The sequence below is a fragment of the Lissotriton helveticus genome, chromosome 8, assembly GCF_964261635.1.
Source record: "Lissotriton helveticus chromosome 8, aLisHel1.1, whole genome shotgun sequence".
Classification (NCBI taxonomy): domain Eukaryota; kingdom Metazoa; phylum Chordata; class Amphibia; order Caudata; family Salamandridae; genus Lissotriton; species Lissotriton helveticus.
In genome coordinates, this window is record NC_136069.1 from 333929704 (window position 1) to 333943940 (window position 14237).

A 14237-nucleotide genomic window follows, 5' to 3' on the forward strand; every position below is an offset into this window, starting at 1 on the left:
GTTTGTTAAAGTGTCAAGATGTAACAGCAGAGACAGCAGCCTCTAAATCTATCTAGTACTTAATTTTTGGGATGAATTTAAAAAGGAAATAGGTGGACCGCGAATAACAGCACTGTGCCTTTAAGGATTGAGGACTTGGAGGGGCCACTTTTGGTAGTTGTGTGGCAGTTCTTGTTTCAATTCTGCAGTCAGGTGCCGTTGACACTGAGCTCTATGACCATTTACCCAGCTTTGTTTTGTGAACTAAATCCAGTCAGATTATTTTTAGTTCAGTTACCAATTAACGTAGTTGATGATTCACTTTCTGAATATTTTTTGAGGGTTTTATGAAGTATTGGGTATATTTTCTTCACTCCACGCCATGTCTTTACTGTTCTCTGAAATGCTCACCCCATGACCTGTGCACAATCTGCCTGTCAAATAGATATACAGTGCATTAATGACCATTCTGATTAAAAATGACTACGGGGTCCTTGTGAGACCACGAGGGCCTAAGATTGAGAGCTAAGGAACATTTGGGATCCTCCTCCAAGTCTGCTGCTGTGGAATTCCAGCCCAAGGAGAAGCTCCACCTATGCGCTATACCAGGGGTTTCTGGCTTCTCCAAGGGAGTGTAATAGGCTACAGTTTTATAGCATCTAGGCACCGGGATAGCACCTAAGAATAGTATAGTTAGTTTCCTGGACTACATTTCAATGTAATTTTTATAGGCTTTCAAATAGTTAACATTTTGTATAGAGTTGTTTCTGTGATTCTTAATCAGAGAACTGAGCACAGAGCAAGGCAGCACTTGCCACTGGGACATTCCAGTGAACTTACATAAACAAAAAAAGTCTATAGCACCAGTAGGAGATAAGTGGCATGTTGGCAGTTACCTAAACATTGTGACTACATCAAATTAATGTTTCTGTTCTCACAGAACTTAAGACGATATGTATATTTATGAATAATTCACCTCGTTTGAGATGTCCGCTACCAACCCCTCCTTTCTGAGGGAGGCTACAAGAGTTTTGCTTCCATAATGGTGGAAAATACCTGTAAGGTAGCTGTCACAAATCATAGGATGTTCTGTAAAGGACAATTGCAAACTTTTTCCTATTAAAGACTACAGATCGCTCACTAATTATGGATGTGCAGGCGGGCACTCAAAGGTCATGTCACCACTCCCGCTATTCGTCCTCAGGCACACAGATGATTTGGTGTTGGTTGCAAGGGCACAAGGCACATCAATCTCCATTCCCATTAAACCTCAACGTACTTGAGGCTAAAGGAACATCTCCATCTTCTGCTTCAAGGCTTTACACGTTAAGAAAATTGAAGATCATGCGGCCATCTGATTGAACTGTAGGGGAAACCTCATTGAAGCCATCAACTTCAAACTGATTTTCCTGCTACTCAAAATATTCTGTTCAGAAACTGTGCTTCTTCCTAGTACCTCTGAAAATGGATCATTGTTGAGGATTTACCTGGAAAGTCCCCCAACCAAGAGCAGGCCTTGCAGAATGGGAGAATTATGCCTTCTCCTGAGAGAACCTCCAAAAAGCAAGAGCGAGACTGTTTTCCGTTCACAGCGGAAAGTATTCAGTGTTTATAAATTCATTAAAGATTCCCATGATGGAGAAGCAGGTTTAGATACAAGTAACCTCCTCCCCTGCCATCCACACCCTTACAGTGACACATTCCTATGGAGGTGAGCAACAAAAAACCAACTCTGATACATCTTTGCATTGTCCATCCACTCCACTCCAGGCCAGGGCCGTGTTGATGATTATTTTGATTGAACATTTTGGTATTTACTTGTCCATCACACCAATTGTTTATTTCCTTTCCAGCCTCCTCTCTGGTTTCCAATATGCTTCGCATAAAGTTATACTCTATTATTAGAGTTATACTCTATTATTAGAGTTGATTCCATTCCAGTTGCTTAACTTAACTTGTTCTGTGACTTTTTACTACTACGGTCCCCTTTCAAATAGACAACCCCAATATACGCCGTCTATTTTTTATTCATATACACACACACTTGCACTCGCTCTCTCTCATACTTATAAGATAGATTGGAGTAGAGCTAAGAGGTGACCTACTGGCATAAGGGCAGGTGGTGGCCTGGTTGTAGCAGGCTGACTGTATACCCAGGGTTCTCTATCTTCTTTTTTTATTTTTATTTAAATGGTGATGAGATGCCCTCTTATCTGTCCCAGTTATGTAGGACAATCCCTAGTCTAAAATACAGTCCTCACAAGGTGTGTTAATTGTACTTATTTATGTGTTTATGGAGAAAATGAAAATGCAGCTTTGACATGAATGGAAAGAAATGAAGGCTGTGAAATGATTCTTTAATTTAGGTAAACATGAAAAGAGACCTTTTTATTCACAGTACATTTTGAAACTCATTCTAGGCCATTAGCAATGGACTATCAATTTAGATACTGGTGATCTGCTATTTCTAGGGAATACATTTCCTTGATTAAGTATAGACTACATAACATGGATTATACAGAATTGTGATTTTCTTTGTTGAGAAGGACTCCTATACCTAATCAATTGTGTGATTTCGTGCTAACATGAAGTATGAGGAAGTTGTGAAATGTCCTGCAGGAGGCCCTCAAGTATTTGTAAAGATTGAACATCTAAATCCTGTATATTTTTTTATTAGTGCATAATCAAATGTTTCCTTCTTTTTCAGCATATAATTAAGTTTCACAGAGCTTCTAAAGCAAACAAAAAGCCTGTACAGTTACCCCGGGGAATGGTGAAGTCCCTGTTGTATCAAATTCTAGATGGTATTCACTACTTGCATGCCAACTGGGTGTTACATAGGGATTTGGTAAGTTGATATGAAGGGGAATCATGTTTTGGGGACCTTTGGATCATGTCAGGGCTATAGGGGAGATTCTGAGAACATCTTCCCATAGCTAAATAGTTGTACTGCTTGTTCTTTTATGCTGCTATGCGTCATTCCTGAACTGATTTGTGTTTCAGCAATATCCTGGTTAATCCAAACAAATTCCAGACCAAATAAGTGTGTGATGTGTTTATGATCCAAAAATGCACTTTATAACATTATGCTTTGTAATTTTCTCCCTCGATATTTGCCACACATCATTCTGCCACATTTTTGCTTCGCCACAGCAAACACCTTTGTGCTGTGCTTCCTCTAAAAATAGTTGTTGCCTGCTATAATCCTGGACTCTCTCCCAGTCTTGGTACTGGGAGGGTGGGATGTTTGGGGTGTTGAATCTTTCCTTTTAATGTTGCTGTGCTTCTGCCAGTGGTTAGGAATCCAAAAGATTGTTTTTGGATAATGGCCTCGTAGGCTGTAGGGGTTCCCAAGCTGCCATCCTGCCTAGCATCCAAGTCCTCAGAAGTGACGTGATTTCATAAAGGTTGTTTTGCCTCGTCTTCGACACCTTGAGCACCGGGATAGTCCTCAGAGGGAATGTCTGGTGTTGTGAAACAGCCTAACTATTCAACTGTTACTGTTGAAGAAATGAAGAATATAATTAAGCCCAACATCAAGTTTCAGCAAAAGTGAAAAATCTAATTAAAAAAAGAACAGGCTTAAGGCAGAGTTGTCAGTAAGTTGAAAGTTATAATTAATTCACTGTATGGAACACAGGGGCAAAAATTGTCCACACACAAGCATTGGGGAAAGTCTAAACACTTTGTAAAAATAGTCTCTGTTTCCAAGTCTTATAGGCTGTGGGGTAGGCTCAAGAAACCAAAATCAGGCTGAGTATTTGATGGCCTGACTTCCACTACTAACCTTAAACTGTTGACTGCGGGTTGTGTACTAAATTCATTTGTTTCACAGACCCTACACAAACCTTGCAGAGGCACATACCTTTAAATTTGTGTTTTGAGGCTATGACATTTATATACATTTCATGGTGGCCTTAAAGGCTTGTTTTGGGTAAGTGGCGATAGGAGAGACCAGTTGTGTTCATTCACCACAGGCCTCCTTATATCTCCTCGGACCACATCTATTGAGCGCCACTCCTGCTCAAGGAACACTCTTCTGAGCTACTTGCTAATTTCATTGCTGCAAAATAGTGACTACGTATGTTAATATTACATTATGAATACTTTAAACAGGAGAGATTGACTAGGATAAATTACAGGAAAAAGCTCATCAATATTAAATGTCTCCACCTGTCTACTGAAAGAACAGCTAAAGGATTACTTGCCCTGTGGCACAAAGGACATTGTGGTGTAGCGGTAGCCTATGCGTGTGGCGAACCTTGACACTAGACATAATTTCCAGAGAGCAACACTGTTTATTATGGAGGACACAATGACACAAGCACACACATTAATATGCACACAAACACAGATGAATGCACATGAAGCACTTAATTCTTCCCCACTCTGGATCCGTACCCTGCTCTTTTCAGCTTTTGGCTGATCATGCACCCAACTAATATATTTCCACCCTCTTCTATTGTCCTACCTGTCTGTTGGTCAGTATTGAGCATTGCTCAGGTGTACGGCAGGTGTCTTCGTACATGGCCCATCGTTCACACAGCTGGTGCGACTGATAGACCAGGGCCTACAACATTGTTACAAAGGATCAATGCTGCTGACCAAGGTTCAGCACCTCTATTTCAAAGTAAAAAAGAAAGTCCTTTGTCTGTGCACACCTGTTCGGAGTTTGCTGCTCTTTCACTCCACTGAGGATCAGACACATTCGTGAGGGTGAGGACAGTGCACCAGAAACGAAGTCAAAGAAAGCTTCAAGTTTATCCAAAATGTCCTTTATTCTATACATTTTTTTTAAAATTCAACCACAGCCAACGCGTTTTGTTCCATTGGAACTTCGTCAGAGCTAAAATGTCTCAAAAAGGGCTCAAAAAGTCCTGTGCCCTTAGAATCAAATTCGTAAAAGGCCTCTGTAACGACGGATAGGTAGAGTCATGCAGCAAATCCCTGCATGGGCCTAAAATATCAAGTGGCTTAAAATACCGGCCCACACTCCTCCATCTTAGTCTGGCGGTTCGCTCAGAAGAGACCGGTCACCCCAATAATATAATTGAAAATGACTGGACCAGTATTGCGGCCTGTTGTCCTCCTCACATTTTGTTGTCAACAAAATGCGAGGAGCGAGGAGCGTACTTTATCTACAAAGGACGGTAGGCCGCTACACTGGCACACTGTTTTCCAATTATTATTCTGGGGTGACCATTCCCCATAGATCGAACCTCCAGATCAGTAACGCGCAAAACACGTGGTAGGACCACACCTGTAGGCCTTATTAACATTTATGTATTATAGTCCAGTATTGGAATTTACAAATCCAATAGTAAAGAGATAATATACAATCTGTACATTAATTCTATAAATACACAGTGGGATGGCATTAATTCTTCATATAGTATTAAGCGACTTGTAGAAACGTCAGATCAGTATATAAGTGCATATCTAATTGTGCACAGTTCTTTGTCTCAATGCTGCATGAATTTAAACCAACATTGAGATCCTGTGACACTAGTAAGGTCTTGTCAACCATTAGCGATTCAGGGATCTTAATCAGGAGAAAAACATTTATTTGCCAAAAGAGGGCCAGGAGGAAAGTTTCCAGTTACTTAAGGACCTCGACAAGAGTTGCCTTTCCAGGAAGGTATCCGTATTTTTTACTGTGAATATTTGTGTGGCATCAGACTGAAGATTCTTCCAATTTTTAAATACTCAAACAAGGATACACAGGAAGTGAGTATAACCAGCTCAAAAAAGTATATTATTAGATCTGCATTCAGTACAATGACCTGCTTGCTTTTGCTGTCTGACACTACGAACATAAGAAGCTTCTAAAGTTTCACAGTAATGGGAATTGGAACAAAACCATCTTGGATTAGATATAAAAAATTTTTTAAAGAGACAACAACATTCTGAACTTTCATCACTCATTTGTTTGCGGTTTACAGATTGAGAATTGCTTTTAAGTCTTCTCCAAGCCCTTCTTTTGCTACGAACAAGTAACGGAACTAAGTTTATTTGCCCTTTTAAAGCCCTATCATGCACACACCCGTTTTACTCTCTTGAATTTGTTGCACTTCTTTAACCAGCTTGTTCTCCTGTGATGAGATGTGCAGTGTTTTAGTGTGTTTTTGAAACTGAGTGTATAACCAGTCTGTACAATAGTCTGCGCACAGTTCTTTTGTGTTATTTGTTGCCACTATGTGAGATGCATACGCCTTTTTCTCCAAACCATTGTGCACAGAGGGCAAGGTTGTGAGTCGGTTCTTTCTAGAGTTTAGAGGTTTTTGCAGCTGCTTTTGATGACTTTGCTTCTCTTTTTTTTCCTTTCATTGCTGTTTTTGCCGATAGTTTATTTTGATTTAGGTCCTCTGGTTTAAGTTTTCTACTCTGCATCAATTAATCTTTTGTCCTAGTGAACATTTATTCTGATTGGATATCAGATAAGTGCCTTATAGCTTACAATGTCTGATCCTTCGCTAAATGTGTGGCCACCTCACTGTTGCAAGTGGGTTCATCAACGCCTGTGCAGAATGGTGGGATAAATGCTGTAAAAAATAAATCCGGAGTGGATTTGAACTCAACTTGCAAAAAGCACCTTCTGCACATCCCCCAATTTGTGTATATTTGACTTGTGCAAAGTGCTTATTTGTTCTTTGACTGCTGCATTTACTACATCTTTCTAATTTGCTTGCTGCAACCACCATGCTCAAGCACATTCTACCTTCGGTCCCCTTGATGGCTACCTTGAAATGTCTCTTCAGTAACCTTCTCTGTCCCAACCACAATGTGTAAGTTCTCCTTCCATGCAGAGGACATGGTTGACTTCGTGTTTGGGAATTTGAGGACTTTTCACCCAAGATCTGCATCTTTCCAATGTCAACTGCACCATCACAAAGCTTGAGGGTATAGACCTAATTTACGTACTAGTGTTTTCTCTCCAGATATCTTCTAATTTCTCTTTCTCAGGAACCTTAATTTACTGCCCTTTCAAGGCCTCTGTTTGTCCTTTACACACTTATCACTGTACTTACCCCCCCTTCTACCAACAGCATTCTAACTTTCTAGACCTTGAATACTTTATTGTCCTCAAGGTCGATCCTGACTGAAGAACAGCAGAACAATTTAGAGAGGCAAATGTGTGACCTTAACCTTCCCCCAACTAGTAGCCTGGTAGCGGGTGCCACTCATAGGGGTGGACATACACTGGATGTGGTATTTTCCTACTACCCGTCCATTATGGTTGGTTCCCGTCCCCCTCCGCCCCCTAAAATAGAGAGATCACTTTCTCGACGTATCCCTTTCCGCAGCCGATCGGACTCTACTAAGCCCTGGAATATCTCTAGACCCCAGAGGAATATCCCTGAGTCCAGTCTATTGCACGTTTTCCCAGATTGAGACCATTTCTTTGGAAGGAATGGAGGTTGCAATCACCTCCTTAAACAACTCCTTAGTACAATGCTTTGGCAATCTGTCTCTCCTCAAATCGTATTCTAGTAAGCAAACTGCACCATCAGCCAACTGGTTTACCCCTAGTCTTCTGGAAGAAATTCTTTAATGCAAGTAATTGGAAAGGAAGTGGAGTAGGAACTATGACATTGAGGACAAGTGGGCTTATAGCACTGCCCTCAAACAGTCCCGGAGAAATACTTAAAAAGCACAAAAAAATAGCTTTCTTTGCAAATTGCAGCCGCCGGTAGTGCCCCCAGAAAGATTTTCAAAATCGTCAACTTTTTTTGCAGCCTGAGGCCTGCAAAGTGTTTCTACATCCCAGTGTCTGGCAGAGCACCTTTTTTTATTTGGTTCACATGAAAGTGGAAAAAATCGATTCCAATTTTACCAATTGATCCATCCCCCCCATTCCCGAGTCCACTTCCATGGCCTCTTCAGCCATGACGGTGGCGCGGCTTGAGTCATTCAATCCAATTTCACTAGCCGATACGGAGCAAATAATTCTTAAAATCGAATCTGGCTCACCTCTTGATACCTGTCCTACCTCTGTGCTTGCCAAGGCAGCCCCCTGCCTATAAATCCGCAAAACAATGCTCTTTTTAACCTTTTCTCAGAGAGAGGCAAGAAGCCAGTGAGCTGGAAAAAGGAACTGGTGATCCCTCTGTTAAAATTATTTTTTTTTTTTAAGTTAATGCCGACCCATTCAACTTGAGCAATTATAGACCCATCTCTCGCCTTTCACACCTTGGCAAGACACTAGAATTCCTGCTGAACCCTCAGATCACCAGCCATGTGGAACAGAACAAGATTCTACATCCCACCCAGTCGGGCTTCCTTTCTGGTTTCAGCACAAAATTAGCCCTTCTAGGAGTAACAGAATATATCAGGGGCAACCTCGACTCGAGGCAGAATGCCGTGGCCATCTTGTTAGATCTCACCGCCGCCTTTGATAGTGCACAGGATCCTTCTACAAAGACTGGAGTAGGCAACAGTTACGGGCTGCACTTTGGAATGGCCTTGCTACTTTCTTGCAGACAGACAGCAGGCGGTCTTCCTCTCTTCCTTTACCTCCCAGTGTAGAGCCGTAGGCTGTGGTGTTCCTCAGGGTTCATCACTTAGCAAACCATTTTCAGCATCTATTTGGACCCTTTAACCTTTTTTGCACAACGTTGGGATATTAACACTGTCTCTTACGCGGACAATACTCAACTAATGCTATCCTTCCATCAGCTTAATGACACTTTAATTGTGGACGTTCAGGACTGTCTTGCGTCCATCGCTGAGTAGATGCAGAGCAGCTGTTTACAACTAAATTCCAACACAACTGACATTTTTATGTTTTGTTCTGCCTCCTATCTTGACGCGCTGCGTCTCTGGCCATCTAACATAGGACATGCCACCACCCCTTCCACAGTTTTCAGGAATCTGGCAGTCTTCATGGACACTGCACTTTCTAAGTCCAGGCCATCGCTGGTACCTGCTTAGATCTGTTAAAATCCCTAAGAAAGCTTTTAAAATATCTTCTCCATGACACTTGCAAAGCTATTGTACATGCGCTAATCACCTCCAGGTTGGATTATGCCAACATACTTGCCTCCCACAATCTGTTGGCAAGATCCCAGCGTGGCTCATTTTGAATATCTTCAAACTTCACTCTATTAGACAAGGGCTCAAAGAACTACACTGGCTTCCAGTCAACTCTAGGATAAAATTCAAAACACTTATGATCACTCGCAGAGCACTTCACCAGAGGGGTCCCGGCTACATCAAAGACCACCTTAACCTTACTCTTCTTCTAGGGCACTCCGCTCTTCCAACCACAACCTATTGTGCATCCCTGGATACCTCAAAACCAAATCTGGGGGCAGGTCCTTCTCTGTTCTGGCTCCTGGATTCTGGAATGCTTTTCCACCCTCACTTTGTGTCATTTCTAGCAAAAGCCTGTTCAAGGCACAGTTGAAAACAGTTTGGTGAGTTATAACGTTTGGTCCTACTTGAGTTTCAGAAGCGCCAGGATGCTTCTTCTGAAATAGCAGTTGCTCTCTAAAAATATTACTTCTTTCATTCATTCATCTTTACTGTTCCTTAAACACCTAAAACAAGCCAAAACCTCACAATCCTAGCGTACTGCACCATCCCCTCTATTCATTCAGCTTAACCACACCACCTTGTTACCAATTACATTTTAGGCTGTGTTTCACATTATAAAGATTGTGATAAGGGAGAGCTGAACTCTGGATAACTAACATTACTGGTCAGTATTTGCAGCACTGTTACCTATTTGCACAGCAACTCTTTCAGTGGAGCAAGGCATGTTACGGTGTGTATTGTTGCAGTCTCACTGGCTTCTGACTGCACAATGAGATGGTTATAAATTTGAAATGTTCACCAGCACAGCCAAATGCTTCATTTATCGCACTTCAAGGTACTCTAAACGGACCAAGTAAAATGTTCATTATTCTTACTCTGATGTGTAGAATGGCTTGTCTCCTGTGCACAGCTCAGGATTAGTAAATATCAAGTAATTTGTATGTATACTTTTCTTCTCGGTTAACCAAGCTAGTCATTTCACTGCCTGCCCGTACAGTATTTGCATGTCATACATAGAAGTTACATTCTTGGGAGAACCTTGAGTTGCCCTCTTCGTTTTCAAGCATGTTTTAGATACTATTTAGGTGAAAAAGGTATCAAAGAACTTAAATAAAATGAAAGATTAACTACATAAATGGGCTAGGCATGTGTATCGATGTTGGGGTCTGTAACAGGATGATTTGATTGGTTACTTCTCAAAAAAGATGCCAAATAGAAAATGGATTTATGGAACACCCAAAAATTCTAATTCCAAACTTTTTTCCCCTTCCACAGAAGCCTGCTAATATTTTAGTTATGGGTGAAGGCCCTGAGCGAGGACGCGTAAAAATAGGTATGCTTATTATGGTTTTATCTTAGTGATGGAATGTATTCTTTTTGCCTCGTAATTTATTGATTTAAGCCTATGTGGGCTGCCTAGTATCATAGGAAAGTCCAGTGATGTGCCTGTAACGTCTTTGATGATTTGGTGAGGGGGTCGGTGTTTGTGTGTAATTGGAACCTTGAAGCGGGGGTGTAGAGGAGTTAAAGCAATCTGTGAGAACGACAAACCTCTTTATCATGTCACTTAATGGCTTGCTATACCTTGTCAGCTGCTTTAGATTTGAAGCTGTTACTACTAAATATGAAAATGGCGAAGGCCTGTATACTCTGAGTTTTAAAACAGTCTTCAGCTTTAGGTTTGGTTTGGGTCTACACTGTGGGCCCCCTGAAAGGACCTTTCCTTTAAGAAGCAAACAAAAAAAAACAGCCCTGTGGAACAGTATTGTGAAATGCAAACACATAATGTGCGTTTCTTATTAGGAGGCCAGCGTAATATTACAAAGAAAAATCGAGGGGATCTTTCTACATTCTGAATGGCCTCCGTCTCCCAGGCTGTAAATGGGCAAATGGTATGGTCGACTGTCCAGGACTTGAATATGGTGCCATCTGATGTTGTGTGCTTGGTCATCTTATCCACCATTTTCTTCTTAAGCTGTTCCCACAGAATGTTGATGGAATGAAGAGCTAATCATGCCCACAGCAGCCTAATTTTCTTCCCTTTTTTTAAGTAGTGCGTTATCTGCTTTCGTATTTTATAAGTGAAAAAGTGGCCTCAGTCAGAAGAGATCAACAGATACGTGGTCTAATGTCAGATTCCCACTGGAATGCCTGAAGTTTGACTCGGTAGGAAAGTTGCAAAAATGATCTGAGGAAATGCCTGAGCCCTACAGCTCGGCATAATATTTCCATTTGAAGTTGTTAGGTCTCGCCTGTCAATGCGCATGCGCATTGAGCAGAGCGTGACTATAGGGCTTTAAACAAAGTTTACCTAACTGCGGCGATTTGGTGCTGTGCCCGTGGCTTTTAGGTCAATGCGCTTGCGCATTGACCTAAAATGCGCGTGCACATCACCAAATCGCCATCTGTTTCCTCAGCCGCATTCCTCCCACACCTTTTGAAGTGAAGCTTAGCTTCACTTCAAAGGCCCCGGCTGCTTCACACCCACATGCCGCTCTACCCGCTCCGCCCCCTCCCCTGCCCGCCGTGTCGCATTTCTCCTCCCCCCTCCCCTTCTCTGCCTTCTCTCCGTCTTGTTTTTTTTTTTTACCCGCTCCGCCCCCTCCCCTGCCCGCCGTGTCGCATTTCTCCTCCCCCCTCCCCACAGCAATGCCCTCCGCCGTCTCTCGTGTTTTTTTTTACTCGTTTTCGTTAGGGTTGGTGCTGTCTTTTCCTGCTGCTTCACACCACCTTTTGCAACAATACTTGTGTCTTGATTTGGGATTTTATCTTTTTACACCGAGTTGCAATAGGTTCGTGGTGAATTCACATGTTATATTGTTCAGCAAAGTGGATTATTATTATTCCAATCTGTAAAGTTGCAACACAACCCCCAGTAAGAAACGTGAAACTGTAACTCGGGTCAAGAACTGCATCTCCGTCATTACCGCATGCGTTCATGCTTCACCGTGTCACTGATTAAGGTAAATCAGCAGTTAGCTGTATCTTTGAATTTGGAGCAAAATGTCATTGGCAAACCTCTATTTTTTTTATTAGACTGCATCATCTAAAGAGCTCCTATGCAGAGCGAATAATCATGTTATGCCGCCTCTCCCGATACTAATTTACTGGAAGTTTCTACTAGACAGCTTTGACTATCTATCCCAGCTGATACAATGTCAATCAGAAAAGTGAGCGAGTCACGGATTTTAATCATAACTATTTTTATAACCCTTTTAACAAGACACGGTTTTATGGGCAACTCAACATTTCATATAAAAAAATAGGAGATTAAATTCCTGCTGCTTCACACCCTCATCGTCTACACACACACCTACAAGCATTCCTCCAAGTTGTCTCTCTCTTCAATCATGTGTGTTGTATCCTGCACGAGCGCCGCGTCAGCTGTGACCCCGCTCTGTGCATGTGGACGCTGTGAATGTCCCTGCGTGTGCGCTCCACTCGTGTCTTTCTATGCAGGCTGCCTTCTGCTGTGTGCATGCGTCTGCTGTACTCGCAGACTGTATGGGTGCCTATTTGTGACTATGCCCGCAGGCGTGCGCCATGTTTTGTATACTCTAAGTGTGTGTTCTCTAAAGGAATGCATTTACTGTTGTAGGCACAGTTTGTGTGTACATTCACTTCGTCATCTGCTATGTAGGTATACCTTATGCACGCTGTGTGCGTGAGCCTTCTGCGATTGCCGTACGTGCAGCCTCCTGTGTGTGTTTGCGCCGTCTGCTCTGTCTGTCTCACCCTCAACCCCTCACCCTCACTCACCCTCAACCCCTCACCCTCACCCTCACTCACCCTCAACCCCTCACCCTCACTCACCCTCAACCCCTCACCCTCACTCACCCTCACCCTCCCTCAACCCCTCACCCTCACTCACCCTCACCCTCAACCCCTCACCCTCACTCACCCTCACTCACCCTCAACCCCTCACCCTCAACCCCTCACCCTCAACCCCTCACCCTCACTCACCCTCACTTACCCTCAACCCCTCACCCTCACTCACCCTCACCCTCACTCACCCTCACTCACCCTCAACCCCTCACCCTCACTCACCCTCACCCTCACTCACCCTCAACCCCTCACCCTCACTCACCCTCACCCTCACTCACCCTCAACCCCTCACCCTCACTCACTCACCCTCACCCTCACTCACCCTCACCCACCCTCACCCTCACTCACCCTCAACCCCTCACCCTCACTCACCCTCACCCTCACTCACCCTCACTCACCCTCAACCCCTCACCCTCAACCCCTCACCCTCACTCACCCTCACCCTCACTCACCCTCAACCCCTCACCCTCAACCCCTCACCCTCAACCCCTCACCCTCAACCCCTCACCCTCAACCCCTCACCCTCTCACCCTCAACCCCTCACCCTCAACCCCTCACCCTCACTCACCCTCACTCACCCTCACCCTCACTCACCCTCAACCCCTCACCCTCAACCCCTCACCCTCACTCACCCTCACTCACCCTCACTCACCCTCACCCACCCTCACTCACCCTCACCCTCACTCACCCTCACCCACCCTCACCCTCACTCACCCTCACTCACGCTCACCCTCACCCACCCTCACTCACCCTCACCCTCACTCACCCTCACCCACCCTCACTCACCCTCACTCACCCTCAACCCCTCACCCTCACCCTCACTCACCCTCACCCTCACTCACCCTCACTTACCCTCACCCTCACTCACCCTCACTTACCCTCACCCTCACTCACCTTCACTCACCCTCAACCCCTCACCCTCACTCACCCTCAACCCCTCACCCTCACTCACCCTCAACCCCTCACCCTCAACCCCTCACCCTCACTCACCCTCAACCCCTCACCCCCTCACCCTCACTCACCCTCACTCACCCTCACCCTCACTCACCCTCACCCTCACTCACCCTCAACCCCTCAACCCCTCACCCTCAACCCCTCACCCTCACTCACCCTCACTCACCCTCACTCACCCTCACTCACCCTCAACCCCTCACCCTCACTCACCCTCACCCTCACTCACCCTCACTCACCCTCAACCCCTCACCCTCAACCCCTCACCCTCACTCACCCTCACTCACCCTCACTCACCCTCACTCACCCTCAACCCCTCACCCTCACTCACTCACCCTCACCCTCACTCACCCTCACCCACCCTCACCCACCCTCACTCACCCTCAACCCCTCACCCTCACTCACCCTCACCCTCACTCACCCTCACTCACCCTCAACCCCTCACC

The 14237-nt window shown here is 44.2% G+C and overlaps 1 protein-coding gene across 1 annotated transcript in view; it reads left to right on the top strand.

The window, feature by feature from the left end:
* CDK8 (cyclin dependent kinase 8) overlaps window positions 1-14237 on the top strand; it is a 184742-nt gene that overhangs the window by 66723 nt on the left and 103782 nt on the right. The window contains exons 4-5 of the mRNA XM_078657112.1: window positions 2687-2827; window positions 10291-10348. Of these exons, the coding sequence (XP_078513238.1) occupies window positions 2687-2827; window positions 10291-10348 (199 nt within the window). The remainder of the gene's footprint in view (window positions 1-2686; window positions 2828-10290; window positions 10349-14237) is intronic.